Source organism: Mus caroli, chromosome 10, assembly GCF_900094665.2.
Source record: "Mus caroli chromosome 10, CAROLI_EIJ_v1.1, whole genome shotgun sequence".
NCBI classification, from domain to species: domain Eukaryota; kingdom Metazoa; phylum Chordata; class Mammalia; order Rodentia; family Muridae; genus Mus; species Mus caroli.
The window spans coordinates 27,795,779-27,812,403 of record NC_034579.1 but is presented as its reverse complement, the minus strand read 5'-3'; the positions used below and the strand labels follow the sequence as shown (position 1 = coordinate 27,812,403).

General features: G+C 35.3%; 1 protein-coding gene across 3 annotated transcripts in view; it reads left to right on the top strand.

Moving 5' to 3' along the window:
* The window catches only part of Nkain2 (sodium/potassium transporting ATPase interacting 2), a 1,235,726-nt gene that overhangs the window by 862,189 nt on the left and 356,912 nt on the right, over window positions 1–16,625 (top strand). For all 3 annotated transcript variants that reach the window (XR_003837744.1, XR_003837745.1, XM_021173756.2), the window contains exon 4: window positions 3,763–3,963. Coding sequence is in view for 1 of the 3 variants with exons in the window: in XM_021173756.2 (XP_021029415.1) it covers window positions 3,763–3,963 (201 nt within the window). In the remaining 2 variants the exon portion in view is untranslated. The remainder of the gene's footprint in view (window positions 1–3,762; window positions 3,964–16,625) is intronic.

Sequence of the window (16,625 nt, the reverse complement as noted above, 5' to 3'; positions counted from 1 at the left end):
GTTCTTTATATATATTGGATATTAGTCCCCTATCTGATTTAGAATAGGTAAAGATCCTTTCCCAATCTGTTGGTGGTCTTTTTGTCTTATTGACAGTGTCTTTTGCCTTGCAGAAGCTTTGCAGTTTCATGAGGTCCCATTTGTCAATTCTCAATCTTACTGCATAAGCCATTGCTGTTCTATTCAGGAATTTTTGCCCTGTGCCCATATCTTCAAGGCTCTTCCCCACTTTCTCCACTATAAGTTTCAGTGTCTTTGGTTTTATGTGAAGTTCCATGATCCACTTAGGTTTGACCTTAGTACTAGGAGATAGGAATGGATCAATTCGCAATCTTCTACATGATAACAACCAGTTGTGCCTGCACCATTTGTTGAAAATGGTAACAGCTTTTTTCTTAATGTCCAAACCCTAAATCAATCAAAAAGTCCCTCAGGTGACTGAATAGATCCACAGACAATGAAATGCTATTCAATATTAAGAAACCAGCAACTAGGTCATGAAAAAAAGAAAAAAATAAATGTGTAGTATTAAGTAAAAAAAAAAAAAAAAGCTGATCTGAAATATCCATCTACAGTTGAATTGTATTCTGTAGGAACATTGCAACAAAGCAGAATTTGCTAAGAAATCAAATTAACCACAGTTTCCATCCACTTGGAACATGAGAGGAACAGCATGGAGGCACAGAAAAATGACTACACAAGGAACCGACTCTCTCTGACACTGGAGTGACTGGACAGTGACAGTCTCATGTCACCACTCATTTTCTAAGGCCACAGACTGTGTGTCAAGATGAACACAGTGAAAAATGGGACTTTGCAAGATAATTATATTGAATATAGGTTCACTGACTGCAACACATCTAACACCCTGGCGTAGAATGTTCTGAGGGGGAAGATTACGCATTTAAGAGGGGAAAAGAACACTTTCAGCTCATTTTCCCCTCTGAACCTAAAACTACTTCACAAACTAAAGTATGATTTGTTTGATGGGAAAGAATTATTAACTACTGGAACAAACATTATATAGGAAAGAAATTGCTCTCATAATTCACAATTCAGCTCAGTTATAAAATATTTATAATATCCATAATTTTATACTATTGATTTAATAAAATTTTGGAGAAAATTATTCAGAATTGTTAAAAGTAGAGAATTCTGTGGCCTGAGCATATTCTTACTCACACCTTCTGGGGCAAATATGGATAAATAGTTAAGTGATAATATAATAATGCAAATATGGCAAAATATGGATAAAATACCTTAAGAAATAATATTAAACAAATGGATATGATTATTTTACAATAGAATATTGGGAGATGGCACAAACTATGGGCAAACAGTGCTATTTGGTTATTAGTTTTATGAAAATAAATTCTATGCCAATAACAGGTTCTAAAGTGGGTAATACAAAAAGGAAACGAATGAGATATAGTGCCTGACATCCATGCAATCTGGCTCTGATAATCCTTAGCCATCAGAGTTTAGCATTATAGCTTGGCATGTGGAAATCGCAGCACCCAGTGCCAGCAAGCACAAGTTTATTTGGAAATACAAGTAATTCAATCGAACCGGAAAAGTTTATTTTGGTCTGTGTAATTTTAAGTTAACATGAATGAACTTCTTGTACAGAGGGAGTATTTGAACACAGCCCACAAGATGGACATTTTGAGAAATCAAAGCTGAGATAATAGTTACATTTTTTAAGCTGGAGAGTGCAAAATAGTACAAGCATGTCCTTAAAGGCTTGGGCAAATATTGTCTCTTATTGTTCTGAAGAAACATCCAGGCGCTAGTTATTGTTTGAAAGCAACAAGTATCCCCAAAAAAATGCATGTTCAATTGTTTACTAACTTGTTTACTTTTATATGAGAAATAAGTTCTGCCCCAACAGATGAGAAGCAATAATACAAATGGCTAATATTTCAGTTTCATAAAACTCCACTTTTCAATTCTTTCAGATGGACCCTCCTGTCTGCAAATGATTTTGCTGTGAGATCCTGAGCTAACTGCATTAGAAATCACTAGCTATTAGGAATCCAGACAGTTCTTTCTGGACTGTGTGAACCTGGCTGCTCCCATGTCTTAGTCTTGATCTAATTGCCTTTGAAGACATTGTCTTTTTCATCTTTGTCACAAGTAATCCACCTAGTTTTCTTTTGTGACCAAATATTAAATGAGGAAGGCTGAGAAAGAAGCAGATACAGTATTCTTTCTTACATAACTGACCCTGAAAACATATCCATTGTTCAGGTACTGGTTCCATTGAAACCAGATCAAGGATATGACAGACTTCCTGTTTCTTTTAAATAAGAATGCTTCAAAAGACATTATCATTTCCTAAGTAGTCTCCTAAACAAAATGAAAGTGTCTTTCTGGCACTGAATTAAGATACTCCAGTTTTACTCATAGTTAATGGAACCCATAGAAAAGGCCTTGTGTGTGTGGACTGTTTGCCTTTGGTCTTTCATAATCACATATTTCCTAATTCACAAGTATTGGTCTCATTCCTCCATGCCTGGAATAGGAATAGAGAAGAGTTATCAGGTCAAAGAAGCTATAATGGTACCAACAAGACCTTTGAAGGTTTATCAAATCGACTTACTCATGGTAGTTTTTTTATCACTTCAAAAACTCTCTTGCACAATCTACCTCAGCAGGATTCACATGACTAGTAGTTTACATGCTCTATTTTTTTGTATTACTTTTATTTCTCCAAAACCTGGAAATATGAGACAATATAGATTCAGCTATTATGGCTCTGCTAACAAAACTTCTCCTCTTCTTGGAAAACATTAGGAAACAGGCACAGTCAATTTTCTCACTACAGACAACAAATTACTCCCAAAGTTCTTTTACTTTGGCCCCATCTTCTGTAGCAATAGACTTGCCTCCCAAGAGACATCATCACTTTTTGTGTGAGAACTTAACAGGTGGCTTTGGCTGTGGGCTTTATTTTGAAAATTATTAGCCTGAGTCAATTGCCAATTCTCTGTCTCCAACTTTTCAAGGATTCCTAGAAGCTTTTGTCCATAGCCTCAAGAAGAAGAGAAACTGTCTTTTGTATTTTTTTCATTGCTACCTGGAAGATGGTAATAGCACAGCCCAGTTTTCTCCAGTTCTGTCTACTTTTCAGTGTCTGGGATCTCCAGCTATTACTTAATCTTTAGCATTTTCAGTGGGAATCAGTGCCTCACAGCCACAGAACAGAACCAATCATGTGTACACACGGGACCAACTTTTAGAAGAAAGGGAAAAAAACAAGTAATAGTGTGTATTACTATGAAAAGTTCTTTAAAATTCTTACCATTAGTGTCAACATTAAGGTAAATGTAGTCAAGTTACAATTCAGTTTGTGGAACTAAAATATGTAGAAAAAAATAAATATTTTGAGAGAAAAAGAAGTGAATCAGATTTATAATGGCATCAATTTCACCCAATGGTGTGGTTTAAATCATTGAGGTCACAATGTTTTTAAATCCCAAAAAAGAACCTTTCTATATGATATAGTTCATTTAAATCATTAGTAATTTTTCTAAAAAGAATAAATAATAGTAATAATAATGTAACGGATAGTATTATGGACAGTCAAATCTTCAAAAGTATAATCTACATGCACATAATTACTTAAGAAGTTCAGTGCCTATAACATACACTAGGAGACAAGAAGGGACCTACCTTTTCCAGCAAGAAATAAAAATAAGTCCATCCCAAATAAACTGATATCTATAGTCTTTCTCATTATTATAAATTGCCTTCTTGCAGGAAACAGACCTTATTCTGACATTTAATATTTCAATGCACCGATCTTGGTGGATGGAGAATGGACCAGGATGTATGGTGACGTCTGTGACACCTGCCCCAGACTGGGCTCCAGAAGACCATCGCTACATCACTGTCTCAGGGTGTTTTCTTGACTACCAATACATTGAAGTGGCTCATAGTTCCCTCCAGATTGTCCTCGCAGTAAGTGTTGACAACAAACCACTCCTTCTAGTGTTTCTGGAATTGTTTTTTCTAGACAAACTCTCTGTGCACAAGGACTGTATGTTGATGTGGAATGTGTGTGGGCATTTTTTTAGTTTTCTGATTAATGGCATTTATAATAGGAATTTGCCAAATTAACCCAATTCTTAGCAAACCTCTGTATATCGCTTTTCATCAGCAATTGACAAAGAGCCTTTGATATCTTCCAACCCATAAATATTTGATTATTTCATTGGTAGTAGACTCTTTTGTCCTACCTCAAAAGAAAGATTTCAATATGTAATATATCATATATATAATCTATAATCTAAGGAAGATTATATATACACACAAACACACACACACACACACACACACACATATATATATATATATATATATATATATATATATATAAAGTGTTAGCACAAGTTTTTCTTCTGTTTGCATCTGTATTCTTTCAAGATTTCCCAGGTTTGTCACTTTTTATTCTCCCTCATTTTTCAGACCATTTCATGCTTTCTATAGAGTATACCTCTAGGCTTTAATGCTCTCATATTGTAACAATAAAGAACCCTCAATTTAGCAAGAGGCAGTGAGGTTTATAAATTTCAACTTAGTATTCCATATGCTTATGTTCTGCAAACAAATTAATTCCATTATTAGGACAAAGATTCAAATAAAAACAACTCTTCCTGAAGAAACTTAGGAAACCTAACTATGTGATTCTATGATATTTACAAAGTTAAAAACTTTCTTATACAAGAATTCATATGTCTATGTGAGATCATAGAATCATATATTTTCTTTAGATTCTATGTAGACATATAATTACTATGAACAAACTTAAACTGGTTAGCAACAAGATTATATAGATTTTTACCTTTCTTCAGCTAATTACTGTGGGAGTAATATTAACTCAGAATGGAATAATAAGGAACAATAAATTATATGTAAAATGATATCAGTGTCTCTATATTTAAAAAAATAAAAATAAAACTTTATATCATAATAAAAGATATTGTAACTGGGCATGATGGCGCATGAGTTTAATCTCAGCACTTAGAACACAGGGACAAGAGAATACAGAAAAAGTTCCCAAACAGACGGGCCTAAACAGAGAAAACTACTCTCTAAACAAACAAAAAGCAACATAACAAAGAACAAAGCAAAACATGATTTAAAAAATAACAGTATTGTGGTAGCAAATATTTTAATAAACCTCTATAATAAGGATCATAGAATGTGGGTCCTGGCTCTAGTCTGTATATTTGGGAGGCTACTTCAGGATTTCGAGTCCAAGGTGATTGTGAGCTATATCCCTAGACAATATCTCAAAAATCAAAACCAAATCCAAACATAATACTTCCTGTGTTGTGTCAACATGTGTTTCTGTTGGTGGCTCTTTTTGTCACATAAGAAACATGGCTAATGGTGTCACCTCCAACCCAGTGGTCATGAATTGCCATGCCTGACATGATAATAGATGTGGAGGATCACCCTAGCATACCCCTGCTCAGATGGTAGGGCTCATTGTTATAATTCACTGTCTCTCAGTCCCAAATAAAGAACTCTAAATCTTTGCAGAGAACCCTAGTTTCTAGAAAATCTGAATTGTGTTCTTCCCTAAAGTATTAGCATTTTTTTAAACTCAGATTAGATGAGCTCTTTCCTGTCTTGGCACTATAAAACCTCTTGCTTAGACACTGCACTGACAGAGCAATAGAGGGAGGTTCCTTCTCTGTAACAACCATAGATAAAGCATGAAATGAGACTTATAACTCAGTTCTTGAATTACTGAAGGTTGTGGAGATCATAGATACAGGCTAAAGAAAATGAAGGTGGGAGACAGGCTAGATATGAGAGAAATATCTATGTCTTCTCTAAGAATAGGTGTTGATTTTCCAAGAATTCAGACACCACATCTTGTCCCTTTTTATGTGGCTTTGCAGTTATAATCACAGAAATGTCAACTGTGATGGGCACCAAATCACAGGTACTGAGAATGCAGATAGGCTAAATTAAAGTTAGAGGTTACCAGGTAGTCACTATGACTGCCAATTTATATCTATCATATATTTGGTAATTTTGTCTTGGTTGCATCAAGAGGGACTATTGATCTTCAGGTATCCTGGCTTTCAAGGATCCTGTTCTCAAAGACAAAGCAGGTCAGCATAGGCAGAGATTCAGCAAAGATAAGTAGCTTATATTCTAACTAACAACAACATGAACTGTTCTTTCATTGCTCCAACCCAAGACATGTTTTCATTGAAGAAAGTCTTTGGTGACAGTTTTATTAGGGAATTAAGGTGAGCCAGCAATGATGGCTTTATATTCTTCAAAGTCTAATAAAGTGGAATCTCATGAGAAAAATAAAATACTTCTGGAATTAGGAGACAAAGATATGTTAGAGAGGGGATTTAAACAAAATATACCTCATATGTAAACTATCTTATCATTTCTACTAAACCTATAATTTAGCCAAATTCCACCTGTGTCCAAAGATAATATGAAGATATAATTTATGTGCATGAGCATTTATAAATAATCACTTTTAGAAAGATATTTGCATTTGTGATGAGTGTGTATATAACTACAACCACTGTTTTATTAAACCCTATGAAATATTTTATATGCAGAGAATTTTGCATACAAGGGTGCATACTATTCAAAAATATATATTACACAGTAATACACAGAACACCTTTAAATACATGTGTACATAATGCAAAATAGATAAAATACCTCTAAGAGTTGCTGCAATTGGCATCTCATTTCTCAGGTTTACACTGTCTCCAGAATGGAGAACTGGCATCCTCAACTCGCCCATTTTCAGTAGCTCCACCTTTGAGGGCAGCAACTCTTCCTTCTCAGTTCTGACTGTGGCAGAGATCAGAATAAGTAGGAGGTACATAATTAAGTTCTATATACTTTCTGCCTTTGGGCTTACTGTTGTTTAGCCAGCCTTGGGCTATAAAAAATAAAAAATATCTGCTATTCTCCTAAGGGTTTACCTTGAACAATTTTCTGTACCTTATGAACACATTTTCCTCTGGTCTTTATGATCACTTTTGCAGTAATGATTAAGGAATAAAATGCTGCCTTGAATATCTCTGTTCCTCCCCCACTTGAGTCACACATGTCACTCTTCAGACAATCAAATATTCAGTTCAATTCGTTGAAGTAAACAGTTCCTGATATTTGGCTCTGTTTGTTTCTGGAGAAACAGAAAGATCTGAATCTATATACTTGAGGATGTCACAACAAAAATGGAAGCAGACTCTTGATGGTACTAACCTGGTGCAGGTAGAAAACATCAGACGATGTAGCAAGAATATATTTTATGCAGTCTGGAGCATAATTTTGCTTCTTACTCTCATCCTATATTCAGCAAAGTCAGCTGAACTCTATCACTTGTCTGCATTCATCTTTGAAGTTGGCGTCTAGGATGTCTGGCTGAAATCTGCTTCCACATTCCCTGCTCTTCCAGTTGTTGCTCTTGATTAATTCCAAATCTCTCCTTTTATTCTACCATGGCTCAGCCTTTCTTTCACAAATTCCTGGACCCTCCAAGTGCTTGTTACCCCATTGTTAGGTTTTCTGCCAATCAACTTCTGACTGATTTTGGAAGGAGCTTTCACAAAGCCCAAATTTGGATTTCGCGCATAGATATCTCCCATTGGCATCCAAAGAAAGACAAGAATAATACCCCTATAATTGAGTAGAGGGACTATTAATCACATAGCCTCCAGCTGAGCAGAAAAACAGCCAGAAAACCCTAATGATGAGCCAGGTGTCAGTCTTCCAGCTTCCCATTCCTTGGTTGAGCTCAAAAGGCATACAGGTGTATGCAGTTTTAATAAAACTACAAAAAGAATGTTTTTCAAATATCCACATTTGCAAAACACATTAACTATGTGTAGGGAGAGCAAGAAGGAGATCAACCTGGGAAGTGTTTTGTATGACAAACAGATTCAGACAATTCAATTAAGCAGCGTGTGACTGGTAGAGCAAAGAATAGAAAACGTGCTCACATTAATCCATGCTTTTGACCATGTAACCATCCTTTGAGACAGCAGAACAGGTTTAAAGCCTTTATTCACATACATAGTGATTAAAAGACAGTGGCTATATTCTAACAGTAAGGAGGGAAAACAGCCTTCAACATGAATGCTGTTTCTAGCTGATGAGTAACGGATTCCTAAAATCCGAAGCTCTAGAGTCTGTCTGGGCAGAGAATCCTATGATTGATTAGCTTCATCTCCCATGGGGAAGAAGAGTTGGTGTCCATGAGCTTCACATTCATGTACAAATTAGCTTCACTCCTGTAAGCAACACCATGGGTAAAAAATATAACGTACACAAATGTTATTTTAAGAGAAATGTGTTACTGTCATAATGTAAGTAACTATATTTATTGAAATTATGTTAGAATTAAAAAAACAAAAAACCTCACTGGAAAGCAAAGCCAGTTAGTCATTTGTTTCTGTAGCCACATCCAGAGAATCAATATTTCTAAATTTAATATAAACCTCAGCAACCAAAATTGCCTGCCTTTCTTTTCCTTTATTTCCTATCCATCTGACACACTTCTAAGTTTATGGCAGCTTGATGACTATTCTTTTAGAAGACTAGCAAAGAATATTGGTTAAAAGGTAAATAAGCTTACTACTTCCCAAAGTCATTAGAGGTGCCTTAGAAACCATACACAGATTAGCAGGGATTTAGAAAGACTTTAGGAAATGCTTTCATGCTGATGTATGGCTCTCAACTAAAACTAAAGCAGTTGTCTTGTCAGACACATCATTCCTGTTCATAAAACTCCGTGCTGCATAGTGTATATGAAATCATTATTCAGTAGATTAGAGTTAATTAAAAACTAATAAATGAAACATGTTTACTTCAGATCAGAGAGTCCCAGCTATTCCAATTACTGTCGATTAATAATTTGCATTTGGCATTTGTTTCACTCTGATATAACTAGGAACATCAGGGATGCGGGAACTTAACTATTTTGTATTAAGTTCATCCAGAATTATTAGAGTGTGTGCTGGAATATTTTCTGAGAACCAGCAATTCACCAATGTGCATTGTATACAAATGCATGGGCTTAATATCGTGCATGCTGCAATTTATGTCTCCTTTAATCTGCAAACACTTATTTACATTGATTTGATTATTAAAGCTTTGGGTCCTAATGTTCATGCCACTAGAATATTGCTGGGAAATATGTATTAAGTTTTATAAGAATGTTTGGCTTGAAAGGGATGGCCAGGGATGTGGAATAAGTTGGTTCTTAAAACTATATTTGGAATCCATATGGTTGTCATGGGAATATCATTTTATACACATGAAAGTGGAAAACTAGGAAATACTTTTCTGTTTACTTCTATTTTGTAAAAAAAAAAAAAATGTTATTCTGAAACAGGGTCTTATTCTGTAGGCTAAAAGAGCCCGAGACTCCAGGCCATCCACCTGTTCATGCTCCAGGTGCTGGAATTACAGTTGTGAGCCATATGCCATGACGTTTACCTAAACAGAGTTACTTGTACAAAGAGTAAATTTGATTTGTCTGATGTGTTTCAGAGTCTTTATCCATTTATAGTGTCATTTTTACTTTACAAGTTTTGCAAAGGAAACAAAGTATATCTATAACTCTAAAACTTCTTTAAAAATAACTCAGAGCACATATTTTATTTTTTATTATTTTTATTTTTTTAAATTAATTTATCTTTTACACTCCACATTTTATTACCCCCATCCACCCTCCAACTGTTCCACATCCCATACCTCCTTCCCATCCCTTCCTCTATGTGGATGCCCCTACCGCTCCACCCAACCTGACCTCTAAACTCCCTGAGGCCTCCAGTCTCTTGAGGATTAGGTGCATCATCTCTGAATGAACAGAGACCTGGCAGTCCTCTACTGTATGTGTGTTGGGGGCCTCATATCAGTTGGTGTATGCTGCTTGTTTGGTGGTCCAGTGTTTGAGAGATCTCGGGGGTCCAGATTAATTGAGACTGCTGTTCCTCCTACTGGATCACCCTTCTCCTCAGCTTCTATCAGCCTTCCCTAATTCCACAACAGGTGTCAGCTGCTTCTGTCCATTGATTGGGTGCAAATATCTACATCTGACTCTTTCAGCTGCTTGTTGGGTCTTTTGGAGGGCAGTCATGATAGATCCATTTTTGTGAGTGTTCCATAGCCTCAGTAATAATGTCAGGCTTTGAGACCTCCCTTTGAGATGGATCCCACTTTGGGACTGTCGCTGCACTTTCTTTCAGACAGGAATGATTATGGGTCAGAGATGTGACTGTGGGATGGCAACCCATCCCTCACTTGATTCCCTGTCTTCCTGCTGGAGGTGGGCTCTATAAGTTCCCTCTCCCTACTGGCGGTTATTTCATCTAAGGTCCCTTCCTTTGAACCCTGAGAGTCTCTTACCTCCCAGGTCTTTGGTGCATTCTAGTGGGTCTCCCAACCTCCTATCTCCAGCAGTTCCCTGTTTCCATTCTTTCTGTTGGCCCTCAGGGCTTCTATCCTTTTTCCTCACCCAATACCAGATCAGGTTCCTCTCTATCCCATCCCCCACCCTCACCCCTGTCCACTTTCCCTCCCAGGTCCCTCCCTCCCTCCCCACCTCTGATTGCTTTCATCTCTCACCCAAATGGGAATGAAGTGTCCTGACTTGGTCACTTCACCTGGTTGACCTTTGAGAGTTCTCTGGACTGTATCTTTGGTATTCTGTAATTTTTTTTTTTTTGCTTAATATCCATTTATTAGTGAGTACATACTGTCCATGTCCTTTGGGGTGTGAGTTACCTCACTCAGGATGATATTTTCTGTTTCTATTCATTTGCCTGCAAAACTCAGAATATCCTTGTTCTTAATGGTGTAAATGAACCACATTTTCTGTATACATTCTTCTGTCCTGGGACATCTAGGTTGTTTCCAGCTTCTGGCACATATTTTTAAATTAACAAAACATTATGTTATATAAAATGACACAAATGCAGAGTCAGTGATCTGTCAACATTTACAAGCATTTTAATTTAATCAAGATTGATTCCTCCAAGAGACTCTGGAGCATGATTAATAGCTGTTCATTAGATCTCTGTCACGTTTTTGATTCATTTCCCAGAAATTGTTGCAAATTGAGCAATTTCCATTTTTTTGCTTTTATTGAAGTAGAAGAAAAACCTAATAGATTTGACAGTTGGCAGGTTATTTGAAATGATTTTTATAATAGAGAAGTGTAAATTGTGGCATGCAGTTTAGAATAAGTTACATAAATTGAGTAACAATGTACAAAATGTACTCACTACTTCGATATTTTGAAAAAAGACATTTTAGTGCTTATAAGTAATCAATATACTAAAATATGAATAATTTCTAGCCGTCTCATTCTAGTATTAACAGCAAATTTATTTCAAATAAAAATTTAATTTGACCTTAATAACATTTGATCCATGTCTATTATAAACTGTATTGTTTTGATTAGTTGTGTAAAATTACTACTATGACTATAATAGTAAGTATATAATAGTAGTATAGTAAGTATATAATAGTATATAAGTCACATGCAAATACATTTTTTCATGAAGTCAGAATAAAGTCAAATTTAAAGTTATGTATGTTAATATAATATGTAAAACAAATTATAAATATGTATAATGATTCAATGCAAAGTAGTACGAGGTAATAGGCAAATGAAAATCAAATAAATAAACTTATTTTATTAGGCCAAAATTCTGTGAAAATAGGGAGGGAGAACTATATATTCAAAAAGAAAATTAACTCTATAAAACCTATGATCCTTAAAAGACACTTGGTTGTTTTTCGTTTTTTACACATTAGGTTTCAATCACATTCTTTCTCCTTCTCCAAATCCTTTCAGATCTGACTATCCATACGCCTTCGTATTCTTTCTTACTCTATTTTTTTAAAAAATGAACACACAGAGACACACACACTCATTTGTACACACAAAGACAGACAGACAAAGAGACACACACACACCCCAAAAATCAAACAAATAAAAACCATGGAGTCTATATTGTGGTCCATTCTGTGTTGGTCAACTGCTCCTGAGCATGAGACCTACTTTGAGTGTAGTGGATACAACCAGAGTCACTCCACTGAGGAATAATAATAGATTGCAAGTAGATGTTTGACTGGGCATGCTACTTTGTACCTATTTTCCCTTTTCCATGCTGAGATTTTTGTCTGACTTGTACAGGATTTGTGTGTGCTGTCTTGGTGAGTTTGTGGCTGCATCAGCTTCATTTGCCTGGAAAAGTTTCCAACACCTCTGGTTCTTACAATCTTTCATTCAGCAATAGTGTTTTACCATCAGTGTGTGGAGGATAACCAATAGTATTGGCAATAGCTTATAATGTTTGAGGTAGGGGGTTCTGGGAGATCACTTTGCCCAACAACTATAAATGATACAACTCATCCTTGGAATTGGAGGTTTTATTTAGTAGCATATGGCATCTAGTTCAAAACTTTTCTCCTTCATTATATGATAACACCATCAATTTTATATAATATTTATATATTACATATTATTTACATATGAATTATATAGTACATGTCTTAGGTGGTGTTACCATATAATGGTATTAAAATTATATATATACACACACACACACACACATATATATATATATATACACACACATGTGCATATGATGCACACACATATATACTCTGATTGGGGTAAGATGAAATCTCAAATAAGTTGGAATTTGCAGATGGTTTACCATCTCTGATTCATCTTTTGAGAACTCTCTGTTGAATTCTATACAACATTTTTAATTGGGTGGTTTGTATTTTTTTGTGTTTAGTGGTTTTGAGTTCTTTATTTCCATGTCTGCCTGTTTGTTTACTTTTGTACATCCTAGATACTAACCCTCCAGCTGAAATACAATTGTTGTCTATCTTGTCTATATATTTTTAGCTTTTTGTACATTATAAATATAATTGGTAAAGATTTGTTCCTATTTGGTGGGCTGTCTCATTGCTAGAATGAGGGTGTCTTTTGCTATACAGCAACTTTTAAGTTTCAGGAACTCTTATGGTCTTTACCATCAGAAAATCCATTCCTATGCCAATGAATTTGAATATATTCTCTACTTTCTCTTCTATAAATTCAGGGTATCTTGTCTTATGTTGGGCTCCTTGTTTTATTTGAATGTTGTGAAGGATGATAGATATGTGTCTATTTTCATTCTATGTATAACGATTCAGTTACAGCAGCAACATTTGTTAGAAAAATGCTATCTTTCCTCCAGTGTATAGGCATCAGTTTCAAAAACCAGGTTATTTGTAGGTATGTGGAATTATATCTGGGTCCTCAATTCTATGTGTTTCTTTTTATGTCAATACCAAGATGCTTTGATTAGTATAATTTCCCTAATACAACTTAAAATATGGAATCATGATATATCCAGTTCTTTAGAATCCTTTTGGCTATCTTGCTGTTTGTGTGTGTGTGTGTGTGTGTGTGTCCATATGAAGCTTAACTTGTGTTTTCAAATTCTATGAAATTCTGTGTTGGAATTTTGATGGAGACTGCACTGAATCTAAACGAATAAGATGGCCATATTCAAAATATTGATCCTACTGATCCATTACCATATGAGATCTTTTCAAACTTTAATGTCCATTTTTACTTCTTTCTTTACCTTTTTTATTAAATGTCTTAAGGTTCTAGCATACAAATGTTTATGCATGCTTTGTTAGTTATTTCAAGATTGTTTTGAAGATGCTCAGAAAGATATTGTTTCTCTGATTTTTTCATGTTTGCATATATTTACAAGCAGATTGTGTGAGTGTATATGTATCCATGCACGCATTTTAATTTTGTATATTGCTACATGGATAAAATTATTTATCAGCTATAGAAGTTTTCTTGGGGAGTCTGTAGGATCTCTCATATACAAAACCATGTCATCTGAAAGCAAAGGTAGTTTGGCTTCTCTCTATTTGTATCCCTTTATTCTCTTCAGTAGTTTTATTTCTCTAGCTAAGACTTTGAGTAGTATATTGAACAGGGAAAAAGAGAAAGGAAATCTTTGCCTTGCTTATGATTTTAGTGAAAATGAGCAAAATAGTTTTTCTTCCTTTAGAATGATGTTTCCATGACTTGTTGCCTGCTACCTTTGTTATAGTAAGATAAGTCTCTCCTAATTCTAGTTTCTCCACAACTTTCTCATGAAGAGATGTTAGATTTTGTCAAAGACCTTTTTTGGCACATAATGAGATGATCATCTGATTTCTGTTTTTTGATCTGTTCACATGGGAAATTACATTTATTGGTTTATGTATGTTGTACCATCCCCAGACCTCTGAAATGAAGTCAAATTGATCATCATGAATAATCTTTTTTGATTTGTTCTTAAATTTAGTTTGAAAATATTTTATTGGGTATTTTTGCATCTGTGTTCATAAGGAATATGTGCATAATTTTTTTGTTGAGTCTGGTTTTTGTATCAGCATCATAATGATGTCTTTAAAATTGTAAATGTTTCTTCAGTTTCTATATTGTAGAATAATTTGAGGAGTGTTGGTATTAAACATTCTTTTAAGGTCTGATACAATTCTGAGATGAATTCATGTGGGTCTGGATATGTTTGTTATTCTTTTTTTTTTCAATTTTTATTAGATATTTTCTTCATTTACATTTCAAATGCTATCCCGAAAGTCCCCTATACCCTACCCCACCCCCGCCCTGAACTTCGACCCACCCACTCCCACTTCTTGGCCTTGGCATTCCCCTGTAGTGGGGCATATAAAGTTTGCAAGACCAAGGGGCCTCTCTTTCCAATGTTTGTTATTCTTGTTGTTGTTCGCTTGTTTAATCTGCTTTTGGGGGAGATTTTTAGTTGCTGCAGAGTTTTACAATTGGCTATATGTATTGTTAAGGTTTTTATTTCACGATTATTTAATTTTGGTGAGCTTTGTATATCAAATATGCATTCATTCATTTTAGATTTTCCAGTTCAGTGGGAATCAGAATTTTTTTTTAAGTTTAAATGATTTAACTTGGGGGATTATAATATGACATCATTTTTCCCCTTCCCTTCCTCCCTCCAAATCCTCCAATTCATACTGCTTAAACATATCTTATCTTACCTTTTTTCAACTTCATAACCTCTTTTTTTAATTTGTGTGTTTGTATATGTGTATTCACAAATATGTAAATACAAGCTTCTCAGTCTGTATAACTTTTATGTGTATATTTTCAAAGCTGACCATTTTGTGCTATATAACCAAGGGATGTGCTCTTTCATAAAGAAGACAATTTCTCATACTCTAAACATTCTGTAGTTGCCTATGATAAGGATTGAGACCTTATAAGTTTCTCCATTCTACAATATCATGTCTGTTGGTATTGTCCTTGTTTAGCTAATATTTAGGCAGCCACGTTGGAAAGACCTGTGGGTTTAGCTTCTCTTCTTTGGAAGAGACACAATCTCACACTAATTTTCTGTTTCTCTGACTCTTATAATTATTTCTCTCGCACTGAGTCTTTGGTGTAGGAGTTGTGTTGTTGATTTCTCACTGAGGACTGAGCTCTACAACTCTATATTTTGATCAGTATGGTTTTCTGTAAATTGTCTCTGTCACAAAGCAAAGTTTGCAAAAGGAGAGTTGAGAATTACCTATGGGAATATGGAAAATGTTTATAAAAATGTTTATAAAATACTTAGGAAGTATGCTAGTTTAATAAATAGTACTTATAGGTTCTCCTTCAAGAACCATGATTTCACTTGTACTAGGTACTTGGGTAGCTTTTCAGGACCAGGGGTGATTTTCCACTCATCTTGAATGGGACTTAAATCTGATTAGAGAGCTGTTGGTCACTCCCAAATTATTTGTGACAATAGTCCATGTTTAGTGGTTCTGTTTCATAAAGTATGTTCTTATGCCTATCTGAATGTCTTATAATGAATCTATTATAATGCTTCCCTTTTTGTCTCAATATTGTTATTTGAAACTTCTCTCTCTACCATTTGATTAATTTAACTTAATGTTTACAATCTTATAGATTTCTTTTTTTAACAATTTTTATTAGATATTTTTTCATTTATATTACAAATGCTATCCTGAAAGTCCCCTATACACTGCCCTCCGCCCTGATCTGCCCCTCAACCCACCCACTCCCGCTTCCTGGCCATGGCATTCCCCTGTACTGCGGCATTTAATCTTTGCAAGAGCAAGAATCTCTCCTCCCAGTGATGGCCGGCTAGGCCATCTTCTGCTACAAATGCAGCTAGAGACACAAGCTCTGCCGGTACTGGTTGGTTCATATTGTTGTTCCACCTATAGGGTTGCAGACCTGTTTAGCTCCTTGAGTACTTTCTCTAGCTCCTCCATTGGGGGCCCTGTGTTCCATCCAATAGATGACTGTGAGCATCCACTTGATTTCTTTCAAACAACCACCTTTTACTTCATTGATTCTTTGTGGATTTTTTGCTTGTGTGTGTGGTTTTTGTTTGTTTGTTTGTTTGTTCTTTGTGTGTTTATTTGTTTGTTTGTTTTTTGTTTTTGAGACAGTGTACTGGCTATTTTTGTGTCAACTTGACACAGCTGGAGTTATCACAGAGAAAGGAGCTTCAGTTGAGGAAATGCCTCCATGAGATCCAACTGTAAGG